At 43.5% G+C, this 26,644-nt stretch overlaps 1 protein-coding gene across 2 annotated transcripts in view; it reads left to right on the plus strand.

Annotated features, from left to right (window-relative positions):
* Nucleotides 1–1,360: 1,360 nt before the first annotated feature.
* The window catches only part of PMP22 (peripheral myelin protein 22), a 56,253-nt gene continuing 30,969 nt past the window's right edge, over nucleotides 1,361–26,644 (plus strand). The window contains exons 1-3 of one of the 2 annotated variants that reach the window (XM_077253582.1): nucleotides 1,361–1,496; nucleotides 3,784–3,883; nucleotides 6,173–6,269. In XM_077253582.1, coding sequence (XP_077109697.1) covers nucleotides 3,806–3,883; nucleotides 6,173–6,269 — 175 coding nt within the window. In that variant the 5' untranslated portion in view covers nucleotides 1,361–1,496; nucleotides 3,784–3,805. The remainder of the gene's footprint in view (nucleotides 1,497–3,783; nucleotides 3,884–6,172; nucleotides 6,270–26,644) is intronic. The other variant, XM_077253583.1, reaches the window with a different exon arrangement.

Raw genomic sequence — 26,644 nt, forward strand, 5'->3', positions numbered from 1 at the left:
TATTATAGTAGTTATATTCTTGTACATAGGGGGCAGTTTTATAGTAGTTATCTTCTTGTACATAGGGGCAGTATTATAGTAGTTATATTCTTGTACATATCATAGAAGCAGTATTATAGTAATCTTCTTGTACATAGGGACAGTATTATAGTAGCTATATTCTTGTACACAGGGGGCAGTATTATAGTAGTTATATTCTTGGACATAGGGAGCAGTATTATAGTAGCTATATTCTTGTACATAGCAGTATTATAGTAGTTATATTCTTGTCCATAAGGGCACTATTATAGTAGTTATATTCTTGTACATAGGGTCAGTATTATAGTAGTTATATTCTTGTCCATAGGGGCAGTATTATAGTAGTTATAGTCTTGCACATAGGGGGCAGTATTATAGGAGTTATATTCTTGTCCATAAGGGCAGTATTATAGTAGTTATATTCTTGTACATAGGGGGCAGTATTATAGTAGTTATATTCTTGTACATAGGGGCAGTATTATAGTAGTTATATTCTTGTACATAGGGTCAGTATTATAGTAGTTATATTCTTGTACATATGGGCAGTATTATAGTAGTTATATTCTTGTACATAGGAGCAGTATTATAGTAGTTATATTCTTGTACATAGGGGCAGTATTATAGTAGTTATATTCTCGTATATAGGAGCAGTATTATAGTAGTTATATTCTTGTACATAGGAGCAGTATTATAGTAGTTATATTCTTGTACATAGGAGCAGTATTATAGTAGTTATATTCTTGTACATAGGAGGCAGTATTATAGTAGTTATATTCTTGGACATAGGCTGCAGTATTATAGTAGTTATATTCTTGTACATGGGGAGCAGTACTACAGTAGTTGTTTATTTCTGTTTGACACAGTATACTTTCCATAGGTATTATGGATAGAACTAGTTCGCCTACAGCATCTGTCCCAGTATATTATAGGGGCTACTGTGATGCTGAAACTTGTAGTCCCTGCTACTCACAAACACAGGTAGATTGAGTGCTCCACTGCAATCTGTGTGTGAAAAGCCTCAGCATATCTTGCAATGTACAAGCACATGCACAATCTTAGGTAAGGTGACAATTTCCCTCCCAGATGTGTAATTGTTTGTTATGAATCAGAGACCCGGTGAGAGTTGTAGTAGTTCCACAACACTCCAGACCCTGGTACAGCTGAAACAAGGGCACTTGTGACAAATGTCACATTCCAGGGTGACATCACCCAGGACAGAATGAGTAACCCCCCTTTGATGCCAGCCCCACTCCCTGCAGTATTATTTATAGCCCAGGCACTGGGCTCTCTGGAGTGATGCAGGGGCACACCCCGCACAGCAGCGTCATGGGGCGTCCATCCTGTTAAAGGGAAACTTATATCCTCTCCAGCTCCCCAGCTAACCTCAGATAACTCAGTGTGGACACAGGACACTACACCACTGCCTGCAGCTGCTGCACCACAGGGGAGGCGACCACTCACCCCCAGGCTGACACTCAGTAAGTACTGGATCTACTGGCCACTGATACAGATGTGGCAGACTTCTGGTCAATGTCATCTGCCAGAATCAGGTGAATAGCACAGCCAGCTCTGCTACATCTGTTCCTCCTGTTTTCTTACTTTAGGGACTGTGATTGAGTTGTTGCTTTTTTTTTTTTTGCTTGAGCTGACATTGACAATGCAGCAGAGCTGAATGTGTTCTATGCCACAAAATGAATTACTACAAATTACAAACTCAGCTCTGCTACATCTCTACTTCAATAGGTTTTTTTTTTATTGAGCCCATATTGGCAACTACAATGCAGCAGTGCTTAACATGTGATTCATCTCTTTCTATGGTGCGCTATAACACAATGTGAGCTACTACAAATGATAAACTCAGCTCTGCTACATCACTACTTCAGTTTAAGAGGTTTTTTTTACCTTGTACAATGTAGCAGAGCTGTACGTGCTATTGGACTCTATTGTGCACCATACCACGAATTAAGTTACTGCAAATGACAAGCTCAGCTCTGCTACATCCCTACTTCAGTATAATGAGTTATTTTTTTTAATATTGTCAAAAATTACAATGTAGCAGAGCTGCATGTGTTCTTCAGCTGTTTCTATTCTGCACCATACCACAAAGTGAGTTATTTCTTTTTGTAACATTGAGCCAGTAATATTTAATTCTACTATGCCACAAATTAAGTGATGGCAAATAACAAACTCTTCATCAGTATAATAATTATGTTGTTTTAGTATTGAACCAATATTGTCAAATATTGCAATGTAGCAGTGCTGTATGTGTTATTGAACCCTTCCTGTTGCAGAAAGAGTCCTATGATGAGGATAGGCACTATGCATAGTGAGCAGTTGAGCCCTGCTACATCTGTATATATAGGTGTATGCAATATGTCATTTTATAATAATGGAACAGTTGTGGACTGTTTCTATGAATCAGTGCTGGTGGTTACTACTACATGCATCTGCTATGTCAGGATCCCATTGCTGGAAATCCTGATGCCTCCATGGGTGTAGCCTTGGCTCAGCCTACATTGCAGATAGCAGGACTCACACCCAACTCTCCTTACAGTCCTGTTATTCCAGCAGGTTACAGAATTACCACTGTGTTGTGTGTATGTATATATTATTTACACCCAATGATCCCACTATGCTGATGCATAGAGGGGCCATAAATAATATATTTATGGTACTGTACCCTGTACAACTGCACGTGGGCGGATACACACATGTACAAGAGTACAAATAAATATATATAAATATATATACAGTATATATTCTATTTTCTTTAATTGATTTTTGGGGATATATATATATATATATATATATATTGTGTATATATATATATATATATATATATATATATATATAATTAAAAGAAAAATAAAAAAATGTATGTATATATATATAATATTTTAAAAGAAACTATACAAAAACAAATGACTTTTGCCTCTTGATCTTTTTCGCCATTTTTATAATTAAAAAAAAAAAATTATTTACATTTTTATTAACACTTGTACAAACATAAGGTCGCATTTTCCGCTAAAAAAAGCTCTAAAAACATATTTATATTGGGATAATAAGTATGAAAATCATAGTAGAAACATAAAATAAACATTTTGGTTCCAAGTTTTTCATGATACAAACTTGCCCTCGAAATGATCAAATTTCCAAAATCCCTTTCCTACGGGTTCCCGGCAGCAGGAAAAAGTCTGTATCTTTTCAGGAACCCCAGACTCGGCTCAAGTTGGATGAAACCTAATTCCCCTATTCTTATTATTAAACCCATATGTCAGCCATTTAAAAAAAAAAAAGAAAAAAAAAAATTCTCCTGCTTCATGGAAGATCTTGGAAACAGATGTGGAGAATTTGGAATTCTGGGTGTGTGTAAAAAAAAAAAAAAAAAAAAGTTAACTGTTTAGTACCCAAATAGTTACATACAGGAATAGTGGTTGGTATATGAAAATGTGACTTTTGTGACTGTTTTTTTGCATTTTTTTTTCTTTCGAATTTCACTCTGATTTTTTTTTTTTAAAGGAGTTATAAGATATTGATTGGCGATTGTGATGTTGATTTGTGTTCAGCTTTTAGATGCTTGAAGTGGCAAGTTATCTTCCAATTATAATAGTGGGGAGTGATGCATTGGCTCCCCCTCCTGGCCAGTGGGTGTATAGACACAGATTGACACACCCAGACTCTCAGTCTGCGAGTTCACTCTGAAAGTTGTTGCTGTAGGGAACAGACTCACTCGGGGTCTAAACCAAACTTTTTCTCTTCCTTTAGGAATCCGAATACTTGATCGAAAATGCTTCTCTTGTTGCTCGGGATCATTATCCTCCATGTCGCCGTCTTGGTTCTGTTGTTCGTCTCTACAATCGTCAGCGTAAGTACCTCGCGTTTTTTCTTGAAGCATATGTGCCCATATATGTACCACGCAGTCTGATAATTACACCTACTGGGTGGTATTCTGCCAAATTTTTCACACCTTTGGATGTTGTTCGAGTTCAATTTTATTTTTTATTGATATTTTTTGGATTTTTTATGTGTATATGTATGTACTATATATATATATATATATATATATATATATATATATATATATATATATATATATATATATATATATATATATATATATATATACATAAAGTCTATTTAAGAAAATAGAATATATACTGTATATATATATATATATATATTTATTTATACTCTTGTACATGTGTACGCGTGCGATTATACAGGGTACAGTACCATAAATATATTATTTATGGCCCCTCTCTGCATCAGCATAGTGGGATAATTGGGTGTAAATAATATATAGGATGCTTCGGTTAGGCAGGGCGCAATCTGTTTTCCAGATGTGCTTTTCAAGGCATTTCCGTAGAGTTAATTTTTGCAACTCAATCTTGGAGGGAAAAGAAAAAAAAAAGTATGATTTTTTTTTCTAGGATTCAGATTGTGAAATTTGAGACCCCCCCCCCCTCAAAATGCATTTGGGGAGGGGGATACGCAGCTGGAGGTAATGAAAACCTCCCACCATTTATGAAGGTTATGAATGTGATTCAGTTTAGGATCCAATTACAAAAACAAACTCAACGCAATGGAGTAAAAAAATTAGAAAAATTGGGGGGAAAAAAATTGAAAAATTTTGACAAATTACCGTATATTTTAATTCAGAAGCAAAACCATATTTCAGATGGTAAAAAATAAAGCTATAGGCATGAGATAACGAAAAAATCTACATGTATAGAGAGTCTAGGCTGCTCTAGTATAAACTTTGTTAAAGCGGCGACGCATGTCTTTACTATGTTTTTGAAAGTTCAGAGCTTGAGGGGTTAACGGCCATTGAGACAGCGCTGACAAGAGTGTTTCCTTACTGGAGTCTTTGGTATTTTAGTGATTACGTACTCCCAAAAACATACACATGAGCGTACGCTGTCTGGCAGTCGGTGTGCGCTTGGTTTATAAACAGCCCCGAGCTCTTTTACCTGTATTGTTCTGCCAATTTCTGCTTGTTTACTTTCTGTAATGATGGATAGGGGGATTAGGAAAGGGAAAAAGGAAGATCGGTTACTTATTTATGAGTTGTTTTTAGCTAGGGAACTATAAAAAAAAAATTTCACAAAATTATTAATTAAGTTTTATTTTGCAATATGAATTGTCTGTAATGGATCCAGGTTTATTTTCGGATTGCTATATCTTTTGGCTTCACGGTTATTAATTAGAAGAATGTGTAGTAATTGATCACATTTTTACTCTTAAGAGGGGGCGGAGCAACCTAAGAGACTGAGACCAATCATCTATTAAGTTTGATAAATGTAGTATAGTTATATGGAAGCTGTTCCTTTTTTATTGCATAGAATGTACCATGTCTTTATGTGGTATAGAGGGTATAGGTAACGTCATGGTGCACTTTTCACCAGTCACTGAAAAGCAACAAAAAACTATAGAAATGTGAAATCTGCTCCAAATAAAAGAAAAACTCTCCTAGTTTCATACACATTCAGTGCAGTTCCATTTGTTGCAGCACACACATCCAAACGATAGCATAAACTTGAGGTTGCATGATGTCACAGACCTGGCAGTGAATTAATCAGTGTTCAGTTTATCAGGGGTTAATCTGACTGGGGGCTCAGCAACAGCTTAAATGACTTTGTGTTGTTTGATTGGTTCTTGTTATCTCTCCTCATGAACAGGTCTGATATGATTGGGCCAGAGAAAGGGCGCCAAAATGTAAACTACTATAAAAGTGCACCATGACTTTAAGGACACACTGTATTTAAAATATACTCACACATACTAGAAACAGTTTTTAAAGATGCTACATATTCTGAAGTCCACGCCCACGAGGGACCAATTGTTTTAAATGTTTTGGTCGCTTAGTATAAGATGGTATCAGAAATAAAAGACTGTGCCAGATGTCACGCCCATGCTTAGTGACACACCTACGCTGAGTGACTCCCTACTTTCATTGACACACTCGTGCTTAGTGATAAATTTTGTAGGTAGCATGTGCAAGAAAAGGGGGTCATGGGGTTTTCGTCAGCAACCCAAATAGCTATATTCTTTGGTAGGTCCTCCAAATTAGAACAGAGTCGTCATGGCTATTATAAAAGGCCCATATATTTGCATTTTTATTCTAATACTTTGGACTTTATTCTTTCTTCACCAGAGTTGGCTTATAAGCAATGGATACTCTTCGGATTTGTGGCAGAACTGCAGCGAAGGAGCCAGCAGTACCTGGAACTGTGTTTCCTCCTCCAACAATGGTGAGTAGACCGATGACATTGCTTTACAGGTGGAATGGATTTACACTCAGTAACTGACAAAAATAAAAAATATATATTATTAACAATAACAAAGCAGTTATGAGTGAAAAGCAGAGGCGCCAGACCACCCAATCATAAATCACTTGGGAAGTCATTTTTGTCCCAAAAATAGGCTGCCTGTTACCTGCATAAAAATAGAAGTGGTATAGTCCAGGCTTTCTTGAATTTCATATTGGCTGAAAACTCCACAACATATTTGTAGCTCAATTCATGGTTGGGTTATGGAAATGTGCTTGCTGATAACACCCCTTGGTGGTGTATACTAGTAATGCATGTAATACTATTTATTGATAGGACCTCCCAATCTCTATGTGGTGGAGGTGCAACCGTGTTACAAAAAAAGTGCAACATCTACCTATTTTCCTAAAGTTTATTGCATCCCACAACTTGATGAAAATTTACTTGTGGGTGATTTGGCAGCAGATCAGGTATGGATTACAATAGATCTACAGACATGGAGACAATAAAGTCCATTGTTCTTCAAAACTAATATCCGGTAGAGACTGTAAGATAGAAGATTCTTGGGACAAACGTTTACTATCCAGGGGGTTTAACAAGAACCACATGCTACACTAACAAAATCAATTCATTATTTAAAGAATGATTTTAGGAAAGAACCACAACAGGATAGTCGAATCATGGAAAGCTCCTAGGGTTAGGTGGATTCATAACTGGCTCAGTGATCATACTCAAAGAGTGGTAATAAATGGGTACACATCCAATTGGAAGAGTGTTTCAAATGGGGCACCACAAGGCTCTATCCTGGCCCCAGTGTTGTTCAACATTTCTATACATGATCTAGATATGGGAACTGAGGGTAAACTAATCAAATTTGGAGACAATGCAAAGCTAGGAGGGATAACTAACACTAAAGGCCCCGTCTCACATAGCGAGATCGCTAGCGAGATCGCTGCTGAGTCACAAGTTTTGTGACGCAACAGCGACCTCAGTAGCGATCTCGCTATGTGTGACACGTACCAGCGATCAGGCCCCTGCTGCGAGATCGCTGGTCGTGTCGGAATGGCCTGGACCTTTTTTTGGTCGTTGAGGCCCCGCTGACATCGCTGAATCGGTGTGTGTGACACCGATCCAGCGATGTCTTCACTGGTAACCAGGGTAAACATCGGGTTACTAAGCGCAGGGCCGCGCTTAGTAACCCGATGTTTACCCTGGTTTCCCAAAAAACAAACACTACATACTCGCCTTTCGGTGTCCAGGTCCCTTGCCGTCCGCTTCCTGCTCTGACTGCCGGCCGGAAAGTGAGAGCAGATCACAGCAGTGACATCACCGCTGCGCTCTGCTCTCAGTGTACAGCGGCACTGTCAGAGCAGGAAGCGGACGGCAAGGGACCTGGACACCGAAAGGCGAGTATGTACTGTTTGTTTTTTTTGGTAACCAGGGTAAACATCGGGTTACTAAGCGCGGCCCTGCGCTTAGTAACCCGATGTTTACCCTGGTTACCGGGTGCTGCAGGAGGACTTCGGCATCGTTGATGACAGTTTCAACGATGCCTAGGTCGTTCCCCTGATCGTTGGTCGCTGGAGAGAGCTGTCTGTGTGACAGCTCCCCAGCGACCACACAGCGACAAAACAGCGACGCTGCAGCGATCAGCATCGTTGTCTGTATCGCTGCAGCGTCGCTGTGTGAGACGGGGCCTTAAAGAAGACAGATCCTTTATTCAGAAGGATCTAGATAAGCTTGAACAATGGGCAGCATCTAATAGAATGGTATTTAACAGGGAGAAATGCAAAATTCTACATTTGGGCAAGAAAAACAAAAATTACATCTACAGAATGGGAGAAATAGAACTAAGCAACAGCACGTGTGAAAAAGACTTAAGTATACTAATAGATCACAGACTGCACATGAGTCAACAGTGTGATGCAGCAGCAAAAAAGGCAAACCCAGTTCTAGGATGTATTAAGAGAAGCATAGAGTCTAGATCACATGAAGTCATTATCCCCCTCTACTCCTGCTTGGTCAGGCCTCATCTGGAATATTGTGTCCAGTTCTGGGCACCACAATTTAAAAAAGACATTGAAAAACTGGAGGAAATTCAGAAAAGAGCTATCAGGATGGTAAGCGGACTGCAAACAAAGTATGTCCGAGGAACAATTAAATGATCTGGAAATGTTTAGCTTGCAAAAAAGAAGGATAAGAGGAGACATAATAGCTGTCTACAAATATTTGAAGGGCTGTCACATTGTAGAAGGATCATCCTTATTCTCACTTGCACATGGAAACACGAGAAGCAATGGAATGAAACTGAAAGGGAGAAGATACAGATTAGATATTAGAAATTTTTTTTTGACATTAAGGGTGATCAATGAGTGGAACAGACTGCCACAAGAGGTGGTGAGTTCTCCTTCAATGGAAGTCTTCAAACAAAGGCTAACATTTTATGATTCTATGAGAAACCATCAATGGTATGGGGTTTTGGAATATTATATAGAGAAATCAAAACATGTAGGGAGCCGAGAAGTACTGTGTCGAGAAATAATGGAGTTATGGAATGATATACGAGGGTACAATTTACTGTAGGCGGGATTGGAATGCTATATAGAAAATACCAATTATTGTAGGGGGGAATCTGGAATGTTATATAGTAGTACCATTGTTCCCAAGGATATCTACAGAAAGTACCATGTAATAAAGGGAGATCTAGTATGCTTTATATGAGGCACCATATAATGCAGAGGGATATGGAATGTTATATAGAAAGTCTATATAATGTAGCGGGATCTGGAATGTTATATAGAAGTACCATATAATGTAGGGGGATCTGGAATGTTATATAGAAATACCATATAATGTAGGGGATCTGGAATGTTATATAGAAGTACCACATAATGTAGATCGATCTGGGATGTTATATAGAAGTACCATATAATGTAGATGGATCTGGAACGTTATATAGAAGTACCATATAATGTAGGGGGATCTGGAACGTTATATAGAAGTTATATAGAAGTACCATATAATGTAGATGGATCTGGAATGTTATATAGAAGTACCATATAATGTAGGGGGATCTGGAATGTTATATAGAAGTACCATATAAAGTAGGGGGATCTGGAATGTCATATAGAAGTACCATATAATGTAGATGGATCTGGAATGTTATATAGAAGTACCATATAATGTAGGGGGATCTGGAATGTTATATAGAAGTACCATAAAATGTAGATGGATCTGGAATGTTATATAGAAGTACCATATAATGTAGGGGGATCTGGAATGTTATATAGAAGTACCATATAATGTAGGGGATCTGGAATGTTATATAGAAGTACCATATAATGTAGGGGATCTGGAATGTTATATAGAAGCACCATATAATGTAGATCGATCTGGAACGTTATATAGAAGTACCATATAATGTAGATGGATCTGGAATGTTATATAGAAGTACCATATAATGTAGATGGATCTGGAATGTTATATAGAAGTACCATATAATGTAGATGGATCTGGAATGTTATATAGAAGTACCATATAACGTAAGGGGATCTGGAATGTTATATAGAAGTACCATATAATGTAAGGGGATCTGGGATGTTATAAAGAAGTACCATATAATGTAGGGGATCTGGAATGTTATATAGAAGTACCATATAACGTAAGGGGATCTGGGATGTTATATAGAAGTACCACATAATGTAGGGGATCTGGAATGTTATATAGAAGTACCATATAACGTAAGGGGATCTGGGATGTTATATAGAAGTACCATATAATGTAGGGGGATCTGGAATGTTATATAGAAGTACCATATAATGTAGGGGGATCTGGAATATTATATAGAAATACCATATAATGTAGGGGATCTGGAATGTTATATAGAAGTACCATATAATATAGATGGATCAGGAATGATATATAGAAGTACCATATAATGTAGGGGATCTGGAATGTTATATAGAAGTACCATATAATGTAGGGGGATTTGGAATGTTATATATTAGTACCATATAATGTAGGGGGATTTGGAATGTTATATAGAAGTACCATATAATGTAGGGGATCTGGAATGTTATATAGAAGTACCATATAATGTAGGGGATCTGGAATGTTATATAGAAGTACCATATAACGTAAGGGGATCTGGGATGTTATATAGAAGTACCATATAATGTAGGGGATCTGGAATGTTATATAGAAGTACCATATAATGTAGATGGATCTGGAACGTTATATAGAAGTACCATATAATGTAGGGGGATCTGGAATGTTTTATAGAAGTACCATATAATGTAGATGGATCTGGAACGTTATATAGAAGTACCACATAATGTAGGGAGATTTGGAATGTTATATAGAAGTACCATATAATGTAGGGGGATCTGGAACGTTATATAGAAGTAACATATAATGTAGGGGGATCTGGAATGTTATATAGAAGTAACATATAATGTAGGGGGATCTGGAACGTTATATAGAAGTAACATATAATGTAGGGGGATCTGGAACGTTATATAGAAGTACCATATAATGTAGGGGATCTGGGATGTTATATAGAAGTACAACATAATGTAGGGGGATCTGGAATGTTATATAGAAGTACCATATAATGTAGGGGATCTGGAATGTTATATAGAAGTACCATATAATGTAGGGGATCTGGAATGTTATATAGAAGTACCATATAATGTAGGGGGATCTGGAATGTTATATAGAAGTACCATATAATGCAGAGGGATCTGGAATATTATATAGAAGTACCATATAATGTAGGAGATCTGGAATGTTATATAGAAGTACCATATAAAGTAGGGGGTTCTGGAATGTTATATAGAAGTACCATATAATGCAGAGGGATCTGGAATATTATATAGAAGTACCATATAATGTAGGAGATCTGGAATGTTATATAGAAGTACCATATAATGCAGAGGGATCTGGAATATTATATAGAAGTACCATATAATGTTGGGGATCTGGAATGTTATATAGAAGTACCATATAATGTAGGGGATCTGGAGTATTATATAGAAGTACCATATAATATAGATGGATCTGGAATGTTATATAGAAGTACCATATAATGTAGATGGATCTGGAACGTTATATAGAAGTACCATATAATGTAGAGGATCTGGAATATTATATAGAAGTACCATATAATATAGATGGATCTGGAATGTTATATAGAAGTACCATATAATGTAGGGGGATCTGGAATGTTATATAGAAGTACCATATAATGTAGGGGATCTGGGATGTTATATAGAAGTACCACATAATGTAGGGGGATCTGGAATGTTATATAGAAGTACCATATAATGTAGGGGATCTGGAATGTTATATAGAAGTACCATATAATGTAGGGGATCTGGAATGTTATATAGAAGTACCATATAATGTAGGGGATATGGAATGTTATATAGAAGTACCATATAATGTAGGAGATCTGGAATGTTATATAGAAGTACCATATAATATAGATGGATCTGGAATGTTATATAGAAGTACCATATAATGTAGATGGATCTGGAATGTTATATAGAAGTACCATATAATGTAGAGGATCTGGAACGTTATATAGAAGTACCATATAATGTAGATGGATCTGGAATGTTATATAGAAGTACCATATAATGTAGATGGATCTGGAATGTTATATAGAAGTACCATATAATCTAGATGGATCTGGAATATTATATAGAAATACCATATAATGTAGGGGATCTGGAATGTTATATAGAAGTACCATATAATGTAGATGGATCTGGAATGTTATATAGAAGTACCATATAATGTAGGGGATCTGGAATGTAATATAGAAGTACCATATAATGTAGGGGGATCTGGAATGTTATATAGAAGTACCATGTAATGTAGGGGATCTGGAACGTTATATAGAAGTACCATATAATGTAGCGGGATCTGGAATGTTATATAGAAGTACCATATAATATAGATGGATCAGGAATGATATATAGAAGTACCATATAATGTAGGGGGTCTGGAATGTTATATAGAAGAACCATATAATGTAGGGGATCTGGAATGTAATATAGAAGTACCATATGATGTAGATGGATTTGGAATGTTATATAGAAGTACCATATAATGTAGCGGGATCTGGAATGTTATATAGAAGTACCATATAATATAGATGGATCAGGAATGATATATAGAAGTACCATATAATGTAGGGGGTCTGGAATGTTATATAGAAGAACCATATAATGTAGGGGATCTGGAATGTTATATAGAAGTACCATATAATGTAGATGGATTTGGAATGTTATATAGAAGTACCATATAATGTAGGGGATCTGGAATGTTATATAGAAGTACCATATAATGTAGGGGATCTGGAACGTTATATAGAAGTACCATATAATGTAGCGGGATCTGGAATGTTATATAGAAGTACCATATAATGTAGATGGATCTGGAATGTTATATAGAAGTACCATATAAAGTAGGGGGATCTGGAATGTTATATAGAAGTACCATATAATGTAGGGGGATCTGGAATGTTATATAGAAGTACCATATAATGTAGGGGGATCTGGAATGTTATATAGAAGTACCATATAATGTAGGGGATCTGGAATATTATATAGAAGACCATATAATGTAGGGGATCTGGAATGTTATATAGAAGTACCATATAATGTAGGGGGATCTGGAATGTTATATAGAAGTATCATATAATGTAGGGGGATCTGGAATGTTATATAGAAGTATCATATAATGTAGATGGATCTGGAATGTTATATAGAAGTGGAGCGCCCCCACGTCAGGGCAATGGGTACTCGGTACCGGGTCCTTCGGTTCTCGATGGAGTATGTCACGGTGGCCTGACCCGGTCTGTGGCCCTTTGAGAGGTGTCCAATAAAAGGAAGAGTTTTTATGAGAATAGTGTTCGTGACGCCACCTGTGGTATTCGGTCAGGGTGACCGACGCTGCTTAGGGGTCCGCTGGGGTGATGGAATGGCAGCTAGATGGTATACCTTCCCACAGGTGAAGTATGTCCCCAGGGCTTCCCAGAGTGTAGATGGAGGATGTGGATGGTGTAAGGCGCAGTGAATAACGAGGACACAAGGTTGCAGTCTCTTTACCTTTACTGAAGGCTTCAGCATCCACAGTCCAGGGTACAGACCACAGGGTAGGCATAGTCCAGCCGGCCTGTAGGCAAATCCAGAGTCTCCTTATCCAGGTGGAAATCACTAGCCTTCCTCTAGCGCCTGGGTGTTGTGGTACCTCCCTGCTGAGCAACTCGGTAAGGTCCTCACAACTATTGGAGATGTTAAGTCTCTTTCTCTCTGTCCCCCTGATGGATAGGATAGGACAAAACCCATATGACTAGTGGCCTGAGGATTTTATAGGGACCCTACGACGCCCCGGCCCCCACAAGTTGCCACCATGCCTCCTGGGTATATGGTCGGGCAGCCAACGAGGAATTAACTGTCCTGCCAGTCTCTGAAGTAAAGTGTAGAGATCCTTACTCCCTCGGTGTTCTGGCTACCGGGATTCTTGCGCCTCAGAAGGAGGCAGACTTTTACAGGGCAGAACTCCTTCTGGTTTCCTCTCCTTTTGCTATGACTTCGTTTCTCACTCACTGCAATACACTTCTCTTCAATGTCTCTTTCTTAGGATGCTGCCGCACGTGGGGCAGGTGCAGCTCCATGGACCCTCGTTCTCCGCAGACCGCAGTCTAGATCTGGCTGGAACCCACTCCAGCCAGCTTCTGCCAAACTCCATCAGGTTCTGACTAATTGTGAGGAGTGCCCTAATAGATAGAAGCGTAGCTCCCCCTGGCGGCCTGGAGTGTGAAGTGTGCTGTGTGGTTTGTGATACCTGGCAAGAAGATCTCCTTTATTGCCTTCAGACGTAATATCACTCCCCCTGGTGGAAGAATAACATTACTGCAACGACCAGGACTCTGGGGCGCTGCAGAAGTACCATATAATGTAGATGGATCTGGAATGTTATATAGAAGTACCATATAATGTAAGGGGATCTGGGATGTTATATAAAAGTACCATATAACGTAAGGGGATCTGGAATGTTATATAGAAGTACCATATAATGTAGGGGGATCTGGGATGTTATATAGAAGTACCATATAATGTAGGGGATCTGGAATGTTATATAGAAGTACCATATAATGTAGGGGAATCTGGAATGTTATATAGAAGTATCTTATAATGTAGGGGATCTGGAATGTTATATAGAAGTACCATATAATGTAGGGGGATCTGGGATGTTATATAGAAGTACCATATAATGTAGGGGGATCTGGGATGTTATATAGAAGTACCATATAATGTAGGGGGATATGGAATGTTATATAGAAGTACCATATAATGTAAGGGGATCTGGGATGTTATATAGAAGTACCATATAATGTAGGGGGATCTGGAATGTTATATAGAAGTACCATATAATGTAAGGGGATCTGGAATGTTATATAGAAGTACCATATAATGTAGGGGGATCTGGAATGTTATATAGAAGTACCACATAATGTAGGGGGATCTGGAATGTTATATAGAAGTACCATATAATGTAGATGGATCTGGAATGTTATATAGAAGTACCATATAATGTAGGGGACCTGGAATGTTATATAGAAGTACCATATAACGTAAGGGGATCTGGGATGTTATATAGAAGTACCATATAATGTAGGGGGATCTGGAATGTTATGTAGAAGTACCACATAATGTAGGGGATCTGGAATGTTATATAGAAGTACCACATAATGTAGGGGGATCTGGAATGTTATATAGAAGTACCATATAATGTAGGGGATCTGGAATGTTATATAGAAGTACCATATAATGTAGGGGGTCTGGAATGTTATATAGAAGTACCATATAATGTAGGGGGATCTGGAATGTTATATAGAAGTATCATATAATGTAGGGGATCTGGAATGTTATATAGAAGTACCATATAATGTAGGGGGATCTGGAATGTTATATAGAAGTATCATATAATGTAGGGTAATCTGGAATGTTATATAGAAGTACCATATAATGTAGGGGGATCTGGAATGTTATATAGAAGTACCATATAATGTAGGGGATCTGGAATGTTATATAGAAGTACCATATAATGTAGATGGATCTGGAATGTTATATAGAAGTACCATATAATGTACGGGGATCTGGAATGCTATATAGAAGTACTATATAATGTAGGGGGATCTGGAATGTTATATAGAAGTACCATATAATGTAGGGGAATCTGGAATGTTATATAGAAGTGTAGCGCCCCCACTGCCGCTGGGCCGAGGAGTACCCGGTAACGGGCCTGTGAGTCTCTGCTCTGGGGTTGTCACGGTGGCTAGGCCCAGTCCGTGACCCTGCCGAGGGGCGTACAGTGATAGATATGATGAATGATGGTAGTGGTGAGGCTGTAGTGGTGCGGTGCAGTAAATAACGAGGACACCAGGTTGCAGTCTCTTTACCTCTTTACTGAAGATCTCTGGGTCCTCAGTCCAGAATCTGGATAACCAGGCTGCGCAAGTCCGGCCGGTCCAATGGCACCTCCAGACTTCTCTTAGCAGGTGGAAATCTGTGCCTTCCTTCTAGCGCTATGTGTTGCGGTCCTTCCCTGCTGTGCTTACAGAAAGTCCCCACAACTGTTGTGTCTGTTTCTTAAGTTCCCTCACAACTCGATTAGATGATGTTCTGCTAATCCTCCGTCCCTCCCTGATGTTCTGGTTGGGACGGCACCCGTTTGACAGGTAGGCTCGGAGCTCTTCCGGGACCCTAGAGTCGCCCCTCTCCACAAGTTGCCCCCCAAGACTGCATAGGTGATTTAAGTTAGACAGCCCGCCTTAGACTGACTGCCCTGCCGCTGTTTAGAGTATTGCTTGAAGCTGGATGTTGAAATACCCTCTCGGCGTTCCGGCCACCGGTAGTGCGCCTCAGTAGGGTGTTGCTTCGGTCTTACAGCACGACCCCTACTGGTATTCTCCTATTGCTTGATCTCGTTTCTCACTCAGCACAATCTATCTCGCTTCTCGTCCTTCCTTGGGCACCGCCGCTATCCTGAGCAGGCACGGTCCCGATACGTTCGTTCAAGTTGCCAAGCCTCTGTCAGGATCCCACCCCTGACAGAGACCCTACTGTATCTTCCCCCACAACACCCTCTGCCACAAGGTATTGCCTGGTTCCAACCCAGTCAGCTTTCTGATCTAACTTCCTGCCTGACCCCCAGTTTACCCACTCTGGTGGGGAGTGGCCTAGTGAATAGAACCCTTAGCTCCCCCCGGAGGCCCGGCTGTGAAATGTATTGGTGTCTGTGATACCTGATCCGATGAACTCCTTCAGTGCCATCAGACGCACCATAGCTCCCCTTAGTGGCGGAGCCACAGTACTGCAACGACCAGGACTCTGGGGCGCTGCACTCCCCCCTGGTTAAACACAGTACTCCGGGACTGGGAAGAAAACAACAATACAAGTTAGCAAAAAGACATACAGTTTTGTTGAGTGCAATAACAATAAGCATATTTAAACAGAGCTTCCCTTTATGGGAGGTGAGGACACTTGAACGTTACAAACATGGTTAAATGTCATAGCAACATGCTATAAATAACTTGCTTCTACCCAACCGGGTATTCTATTAAGTGCAAAATTGTTGAACAATAATTTAACATTGCCTTTAAGGACATACACTCTGAATCCTACTAAAGACCTTCTTATAATCACATTATAAGGCAATTTAACTTTTTCATTGTCCTACTTTAAATCTGCAGGACCGCCTGTCCTAACGGCACCAGACCTTCTGCCTCTCCTTTCTGTTACAGGACCGCCCCGTTCAGCCCGGGCCTACTGCCTTTTCAACTACTATACACAGTATAGAGCATAACATTACTTTCAGTTTAAGAGTACTGAGCCATTTCTATATGGCTCCTAGGAGGACTCAGGGTTCACCTTCTGTCCTCGTTGTCTATCAACATTATCAGCATTTCTTTACAATTAACTAATTGGATACATATAACTTTCTCATGTAAACATTATCATCACTTTCTTTCGTCAAAACATTATTGCTACCTGTCTTAAAGCAATATCACCATTTAAGTGCAACAAATGAACATCCCCTTTAAGAGGGGACCAAGTCTCTATGAGGTAGCATATCTTCTCAAGCTACCAGTCCATACTCAGCAAAGGTTCCAGTGTGGTATCTTCACAAAGTGTCCTTTTTGAAGTAAAACCAGTAGGGAGCACCTTTAATAAGGTGCAAACTATTTACAAAAAGTTTGTATCATGCACTGTTCATGATTGTGGCAGTTCTTTCCAACAGGAAACAAAAAAGGGGAAAAACAACCAAAAAGCAATAGGGATCCCGGGTCAACAAAGGGATCCCTTTAAGAGTTAACCCTGGACGGGTCTAGCAGCAAAACAGGAAACGAACAAACAGTTAAGGAACTATTTACATGTGCAGAATACTGAGACATTTACTCAAACCAACCAGGAGGCAGCACCGGCGGAGGCAACCCCTTTGGGTATTGCGAGCCGCCTGGTACTGCATAAGGGGGTCTGTCGTCCCATCTGGGGGTCTGTGTACCCACAGTCTTCAGCTCCGAAGCAGCACGGGCACCACCCACCGAGAGAGGTGCCTCCTTGGCCACGAGGGTGGTGGAGGTGACAATGCTGCATGTCGTGTTCTTGACCATAGTGCACGTGGGGGTGTCTTCGGTGGTCCTGGCCACGACCACGGGCTGACCGCAAGGGGACACCTTTGCTACAGGGGTCAGCTTCACTGGCACCCTAATCGGAGGCATCGCAGGGGTTGGCTCCTTGTGGACATTCAGGGCAAACCACCCTTTTTCCCCAAAGTGCCTGGTGTATGAGACTTCATCCCCCGGATAGAGATCCCGGCCTGGGTGGCCCTCCCTGAGGTGCGACTCAACATCCCTCCGGTTCACAAACACCTCCGCATACAGACCCGGTTCTTTGATAAAGCCCCAGCCCCCATGGAGCTTGAAGGTGGTGATGATGCCCTGCCTGCGCAGGGCCTGGTGAGCAGTGGGGTCTTTGCGGGCCCGGTCCTTGACCGCCAAGTCTTTCCGATGGTAGGCCTCCAGCCCGGCCTGGTACTTTTTTTGTTTTCCTTCCACTGCTGCTCTAGCTGGACCTGATATTCTTCCCAGCTTAGGGCCTGCACCATCTCTCCCTCCTGGGTCTCCACCCCGGGGAACCCCATAAGATTGGATCCGGGGTTCACATAGCGGCACACTGTGCGCTCCGCGTGGACTTCACACAGCAGGGGAGTGGGGGCGATTGGGGCTCGCATACGGTGTTCCATGCCCGTGGCTTCCTCCCATGGTAGCAGGCGTTGGAGTTTATGGGTTCCCGGGAGAGGTGGTGCTGCTACTGGACCCACCAGCAAACCCTCGGCCAGCGGGACGGGGTCGGCGGACTCACCAGCCGATGCAGGTTCCTCCTCCGCGGCGGGTTCCTCCGGCGGTGTCAGCGAGGATCTCAGCGGCTGCTCCAGTAACGGTGCAGGATCCGGCGCCTGAGGACCTTCTTCCGGCGCTGCCTGGTGTGGAGCCTGAGCCTTCATGTTCAGCTGAAGGAGCTGGTTGAGCAAGCTCTCCATCTCGACTCGCAGGAGTTCGGTGCTGTCCATGGAGAACGGGCTGCTGTGCTCATCCGGGTAGCTGGGGGAAACTTCCACTTCAACCCCACTGTCGGGTTCGGAGCTGCTGGCCATGGCGTCCTCCACGTGGGTCACTTCCTGGTCTTTTTCCCGCTCTCTCCTTCGTGGGCGGTGTCGTTTTCTCGATCTCCGCCCTCCATTGAGGATCAGGAGGCGGATCTCCGCTGCTGACGGACACGTCCGCACAGTGCAGAAATATTTAGACTGAGCGGCCATTGTTGTTCGCGCTCTCCAGCTTGCCTACGCCCACTCCATGCCCCTCTTCTTCTCCTGCGCTCTCCTCAGCGCTATAATGGTGGCGGATTTTGGCGGTAAATGGCGCAGCACAGTCTTTGCAATAAAGTACAGTCCAAGCACAACAAATCACAGTTCCAAGTCACACATGACCTGATTCTTCAGGCTTAAGTAGATCCTGTTCGTGACGCCAAGTTGTAGCGCCCCCACTGCCGCAGGGCCGAGGAGTACCCGGTAACGGGCCTGTGAGTCTCTGCTCTGGGGTTGTCACGGTGGCTAGGCCCAGTCCGTGACCCTGCCGAGGGGCGTACAGTGATAGATATGATGAATGATGGTAGTGGTGAGGCTGTAGTGGTGCGGTGCAGTAAATAACGAGGACACCAGGTTGCAGTCTCTTTACCTCTTTACTGAAGATCTCTGGGTCCTCAGTCCAGAATCTGGATAACCAGGCTGCGCAAGTCCGGCCGGTCCAATGGCACCTCCAGAGTTCTCTTAGCAGGTGGAAATCTGTGCCTTCCTTCTAGCGCTATGTGTTGCGGTCCTTCCCTGCTGTGCTTACAGAAAGTCCCCACAACTGTTGTGTCTGTTTCTTAAGTTCCCTCACAACTCGATTAGATGATGTTCTGCTAATCCTCCGTCCCTCCCTGATGTTCTGGTTGGGACGGCACCCGTTTGACGGGTAGGCTCGGAGTTCTTCCGGGACCCTAGAGTCGCCCCTCTCCACAAGTTGCCCCCCAAGACTGCATAGGTGATTTAAGTTAGACAGCCCGCCTTAGACTCACTGCCCTGCCGCTGTTTAGAGTATTGCTTGAAGCTGGATGTTGAAATACCCTCTCGGCGTTCCGGCCACCGGTAGTGCGCCTCAGTAGGGTGTTGCTTCGGTCTTACAGCACGACCCCTACTGGTATTCTCCTATTGCTTGATCTCGTTTCTCACTCAGCACAATCTATCTCGCTTCTCGTCCTTCCTTGGGCACCGCCGCTATCCTGAGCAGGCACGGTCCCGATACGTTCGTTCAAGTTGCCAAGCCTCTGTCAGGATCCCACCCCTGACAGAGACCCTACTGTATCTTCCCCCACAACACCCTCTGCCACAAGGTGTTGCCTGGTTCCAACCCAGTCAGCTTTCTGATCTAACTTCCTGCCTGACCCCCAGTTTACCCACTATGGTGGGGAGTGTGTTGTGAAATTGGATTCTGGGCTCCCCCGGTGGCCACTTGTGGAATTGTACTTGTGTGCATCATCCCCTCTGTTCACCTGCTCCTATCAGGATGTGGGAGTCGCTATATAACCTTGCTCCTCTGTCAGTTTCATGCCGGTCAACAATGTAATCAGAAGCCTTTCTGTGCATGTTCCTGCTACTAGACATCTCCCAGCTAAGTTGGACTTTTGTCCTTGTGTGTTTTTGCATTTTGTTCCTGTTCACAGCTGCTGTTTCGTTACTGTGTCTGGAAAGCTCTTGTGAGCGGAAATTGCCACTCTGGTGTTATGAGTTAATGCTAGAGTCTTAAAGTAATTTCTGGATGGTGTTTTCATAGGGTTTTCTGCTGACCATGAAAGTGCCCTTTCTGTCTTCTTGCTATCTAGTAAGCGGACCTCGATTTTTGCTAAACCTATTTTCATACTACGTTTGTCATTTCATCTAAAATCACCGCCAATATATGTGGGGGCCTCTGTCTGCCTTTTGGGAAAATTTCTCTAGAGGTGAGCCAGGACTGTCTTTTCCTCTGCTAGGATTAGGTAGTTCTCCGGCTGGCGCTGGGCATCTAGGGATAAAAAAACGTAGGCATGCTACCCGGCCACTTCTAGTTGTGCGGCAGGTTTAGTTCATGGTCAGTATAGTTTCCATCTTCCAAGAGCTAGTTCTCATATATGCTGGGCTATGTTCTCTCGCCATTGAGAATCATGACAGGAGTGGCCTAGTGAATAGAACCCTTAGCTCCCCCCGGAGGCCCAACTGTGAAATGTATTGGTGTCTGTGATACCTGATCCGATGAACTCCTTCAGTGCCATCAGACGCACCATAGCTCCCCTTAGTGGCGGAGCCACAGTACTGCAACGACCAGGACTCTGGGGCGCTGCAGAAGTATCATATAATGTAGGGGATCTGGAATGTTATATAGAAGTACCATATAATGTAGGGGGATCTGGAATGTTATATAGAAGTACCATATAATGTAGGGGATCTGGAATGTTATATAGAAGTACCACATAATGTAGGGGATCTGGAATGTTATATAGAAGTACCATATAATGTAGGGGATCTGGAATGTTATATAGAAGTACCATATAATGTAGGGGGATCTGGAATGTTATATATAAGTGCAGCGCCCCAGAGTCCTGGTCGTTGCAGTACTGTGGCTCCGCCACTATGGGGAGCTATTGTGCGTCTGATGGCACTGAAGGAGTTCATCGGATCAGGTATCACAGACACCAATACATTTCACAGCTGGGCCTCCGGGGGGAGCTAAGGGTGCTATTCATTAGGCCACTCCCCACCATAGTGGGTAAACTGGGGGTCAGGCAGGAAGTTAGATCAGAAAGCTGACTGGGTTGGAACCAGGCAACACCTTGTGGCAGAGGGTGTTGTAGGGGAAGATACAGTAGGGTCTCTGTCGGGGGTGGGATCCTGACAGAGGCTTGGCAACAAGAAAGAACGTAACGGGACCGTGCCTGCTCCGGGTAGCGGCGGTACCCAAGAAAGGATTAGAAGCGAGATAGATTGTGCTGAGTGAGAAACGAGATCACGCAAAGGAGAAATACCAGTAGGAGTCGTGCTGTAAGACCGAAGCAACATCCTACTGAGGCGCACTACCGGTGGCCGGAACGCCGAGGGAGTAGAATAACATTCAGCTTCAAGCAATACTCCAAACAGCGGCAGGACAGTCAGTCTAAGGCGGGCTGTCTAACACATATCACCTATGCAGTCTTGGGGGGCAACTTGTGGAGAGGGGCGACTCTAGGGTCCCGGAAGAACTCCGAGCCTACCCGTCAAACGGGTGCCGTCCCAACCAGAACACCAGGGAGGGACGGAGGATTAGCAGAACATCATCTAATCGAGTTGTGAGGGAACTTAAGAAACAGACACAACAGTTGTGGGGGACTTTCCGTAAGCACAGCAGGGAAGGACCACAACACATAGCGCTAGTAGGAAGGCACCGATTTCCACCTGTGAAGAGAGCTCTGGAGGTGCCATTGGACCGGCCGGACTTGCGCAGCCTGGTGAACCGTATTCTGGACTGAGGACTCAGAGATCTTCAGTAAAGAGGTAAAGAGACTGCAACCTGGTGTCCTCGTTATTTACTGCACCGCACCACTACAGCGTCACCACCATCATCCACACCTGTTATTCACTGAGCGTCCCACGGCAGGGTCACGGACCGGGGCCTAGCCGCCGTGACAACCCCAGAGCAGAGACTCAGAGGCCCGGTACCGGGTACACCTCGGCCCTGCGGCGGTGGGGGGCGCTACAACTTGGCGTCACGAACAGGATCTACTTAAGCCTGAAGAATCAGGTCATGTGTGCCTTGGAACTGTGATTTACTGTGCCTTATTGAGAGACTGTGTACTACCACTTACCGCCAAAAGTTCCCGCCAAAAACCGCCGCCATTGCTGCGCCAGAAAAGAAGGAGGGCGTGCCATGGGAGGAGACTACCAAAGTGGCGCCAGAATCGGCGACCGCCCCCTGCGTCTCTTGTTGCAAAGCGATGACCTGCCTCAAGACAGAGGAGAACCGCCCCCTGACTTGCAACGGCGGGAACGAGGTGAAGGAGGAACTCGACCTCGGAGAAATGGCGGAGCCAGGTGCATGCATTGCCGCCGAATGCCAGACAGCGGCGATGAGCAGCAAGTGCCCGAGCAGCGGCGAGGTGATCCCGGCTTGCCCTCACCCATCAGGAGCGGACTCGCGTCCACCGCCGGTGAGGGACCCGAACTCCTTGGAGCCGCCAATGGAGGAGCCGAGTCCACCTATCCCAGCTATGGAACCAGGGAGGGCGGAGTTACATCAAGAGGTGACTCCGGAGGAGCCACGGTCCGGGCTGCAGCCGATTCCAGTGTCCTCGTCAACGGACCGGAGCGACATCGGTGGAATCACATCAGGCGCAGGTATGGACGGCATCCCTACTCCCCTGGCCGATTCTGCTCCCCCGACCGATCCGGTGCCCCTGAGCGATCCCGCTCCTGTGACCGCTCCTCACCCCAGCAATGATCGTTCTTTCTTGGTGGAGCGGGTCATCCTTACCTCTAACGCGATGGGGAAGCTAGTGCCTCCGCTACCAACCAAGATGGGAGAACCCCTAGACGTGGGCTTAGATGGGGTGATCCTTCGGTGGGACACCCCCTGGACCGGGCCGGATGGGACCCGGGAGGATGGCCTCACCCTTGCGGTACTTACCTGGGAACAGTATAAGCAATGCCTAATACAACACTGGAAAGATCGAGACGAGACTGAACAACCTGACACACAACGTAAGAAGTCTGCTCCCGGTAGGAGAGACGTGGTAAAGCGGGGAACTGTGCTGGCCTACCACCCGAAGAGGGGATGGGGCTCCATACAAGAACCGGGGCTGCCAACTGACGTCTTCGTTACTAGCTATAACGTGAAGACCCCCTGCTGTAGTCGAAATGGTGATCCGTTACAAAGAGGGGATCAGGTGACTTACACCCGCCATCGGAGTGCACAAGGATGGTGTGCCCGGAACGTTTGACGGTGTGAGCCTGAGAGAGCGCCCCCTGTTGCCCCGATCATGACTGATCCCGATTTGCCAGACCTTGTTCCCATCACCACGGTACGCCTGGTAGCGGCTACCGAACTTGCAAACAGGATTAGCCTTCAAATCCAGGCACCGGCTGATCTGATGGCATCTGAGAGACCAACTACCAGTACGGGTGCTGCGTCGGCCGGGGGACAAAGATCACCCCCAGGCTTAGAAGGATAAACCTCGATACCATGAATATGTAAATAGTTCTTTGACTGTTTGTTCGTTTCCTGATTTTGCTGAACCCGTCCAGGGTTAACTTTTAAGGGGATCCTTCTGTTGACCTGGGATCCCTATTGTTTTACTTTTGTTTGATTTTTCCAAAGTTTTTGCACAAGTTTCTAGTTGAAAAGAACTGCTGAAATCATGAACAGTGCATGATCCGAACTTCTTGTACATAGTTTGCACCTTATTAAAGGCGCTCCCTACTGGTTTTACTTAAAGAAGGACTCTTTGTGAAGATACCACACTGGAACCTTTGCTGAGTATGGACTGGTAGCTTGAGAAGGCGTGCTACCTCATAGAGACTTGGTCCCCTCTTAAAGGGGATGTTCATTTGTTGCGCTTAAACCGTGATATTGCTTTAAGACTGGAAGCAATAATGTCTTAACCAAAGAAAGTGATGATAATGTTTACATGAGAAAGTTATGTGTATTTAATTAGTTAATTGTGAAGAAATACTGATGATGTTTTCTGAGAAGAAAAAGGTGAAAGATAGAAGAAGGATGCAGTGGGCCCGTAGGGATAGACGTGGTGTCCAGCATGCATGATAGAAAGAAAGATAATGAGAAGGCTTAATGTTCAATAGAAAATGTTTTGATAATGTTGATAGATAGTTAGGATAGAAGGTAAACCCTGAGTCCTCATAGGAGTCATGTAGAGATGGCTCAGTGCTCTTAAACTGAAAGTAATGTTATGTTCTATACTGTGTATAGTAGTTGAAAAGGCAGTAGGTCCTGGCTGAACGGGGCGGTCCTGTAACAGAAAGGAGAGGCAGTAGGTCTGGTGCCGATAGGACAGGCGGTCCTGCAGATTTAAAGAAGGAGAATGAAAAAGTTAAATTACCTTCTAATGTCTAGGTGTAGGAAGGTCTTTAGTGGATTCAGAGTGTATGTCCTTAAAGGCAATGTTAAATTATTGTTCAACAATTTTGCACTTAGTAGAATACCCGGTTGGGTAACAGGAGTTATTTATAGCCTGTAATTTATAATGTTAACCATGTTTGTAACGTTCAAGTGTTCTTACCTCCCATAAAGGGAAGCCTGTTCAAGTATACTTATTGTTATTGCACTCAACAAAACTGTATGTCTTTTTGCTAACTTGTATTGTTGTTTTCTTCCCAGTCCCGGAGTACTGTGTTTAACCAGGGGGGAGTGCAGCGCCCCAGAGTCCTGGTCGTTGCAGTACTGTGGCTCCGCCACTATGGGGAGCTATGGTGCGTCTGATGGCACTGAAGGAGTTCATCGGATCAGGTATCACAGACACCAATACATTTCACAACTGGGCCTCCGGGGGGAGCTAAGGGTGCTATTCATTAGGCCACTCCCCACCATAGTGGGTAAACTGGGGGTCAGGCAGGAAGTTAGATCAGAAAGCTGACTGGGTTGGAACCAGGCAACACCTTGTGGCAGAGGGTGTTGTAGGGGAAGATACAGTAGGGTCTCTGTCGGGGGTGGGATCCTGACAGAGGCTTGGCAACAAGAAAGAACGTAACGGGACCGTGCCTGCTCCGGGTAGCGGCGGTACCCAAGAAAGGATTAGAAGCGAGATAGATTGTGCTGAGTGAGAAACGAGATCACGCAAAGGAGAAATACCAGTAGGAGTCGTGCTGTAAGACCGAAGCAACATCCTACTGAGGCGCACTACCGGTGGCCGGAACGCCGAGGGAGTAGAATAATATTCAGCTTCAAGCAATACTCCAAACAGCGGCAGGACAGTCAGTCTAAGGCGGGCTGTCTAACACATATCACCTATGCAGTCTTGGGGGGCAACTTGTGGAGAGGGGCGACTTTAGGGTCCCGGAAGAGCTCCGAGCCTACCCGTCAAACGGGTGCTGTCCCAACCAGAACACCAGGGAGGGACGGAGGATTAGCAGAACATCATCTAATCGAGTTGTGAGGGAACATAAGAAACAGACACAACACTTGTGGGGGACTTTCCGTAAGCACAGCAGGGAAGGACCACAACACATAGCGCTAGTAGGAAGGCACCAATTTCCACCTGTGAAGAGAGCTCTAGAGGTGCCATTGGACCGGCCGGACTTGCGCAGCCTGGTGAACCGTATTCCGGACTGAGGACTCAGAGATCTTCAGTAAAGAGGTAAAGAGACTGCAACCTGGTGTCCTCGTTATTTACTGCACCGCACCACTACAGCGTCACCACCATCATCCACACCTGTTATTCACTGAGCGTCCCACGGCAGGGTCACGGACCGGGGCCTAGCCGCCGTGACAACCCCAGAGCAGAGACTCAGAGGCCCGGTACCGGGTACACCTCGGCCCTGCGGCGGTGGGGGGCGCTACAGAAAAACCATATAATGTAGAAGGATCTGGAATGTTATGTAGAAGTACCATATAATGTAGGGATCTGTAATGTTATATAGAAGTACCATATAATGTAGGGGATCTGGAATGTTATATAGACGTACCATATAATGTAGGGGATCTGGAATGTTATATAGAAGTACTA

This window comes from Ranitomeya variabilis, chromosome 4 (assembly GCF_051348905.1).
Source record: "Ranitomeya variabilis isolate aRanVar5 chromosome 4, aRanVar5.hap1, whole genome shotgun sequence".
Lineage (NCBI taxonomy): Eukaryota > Metazoa > Chordata > Amphibia > Anura > Dendrobatidae > Ranitomeya > Ranitomeya variabilis.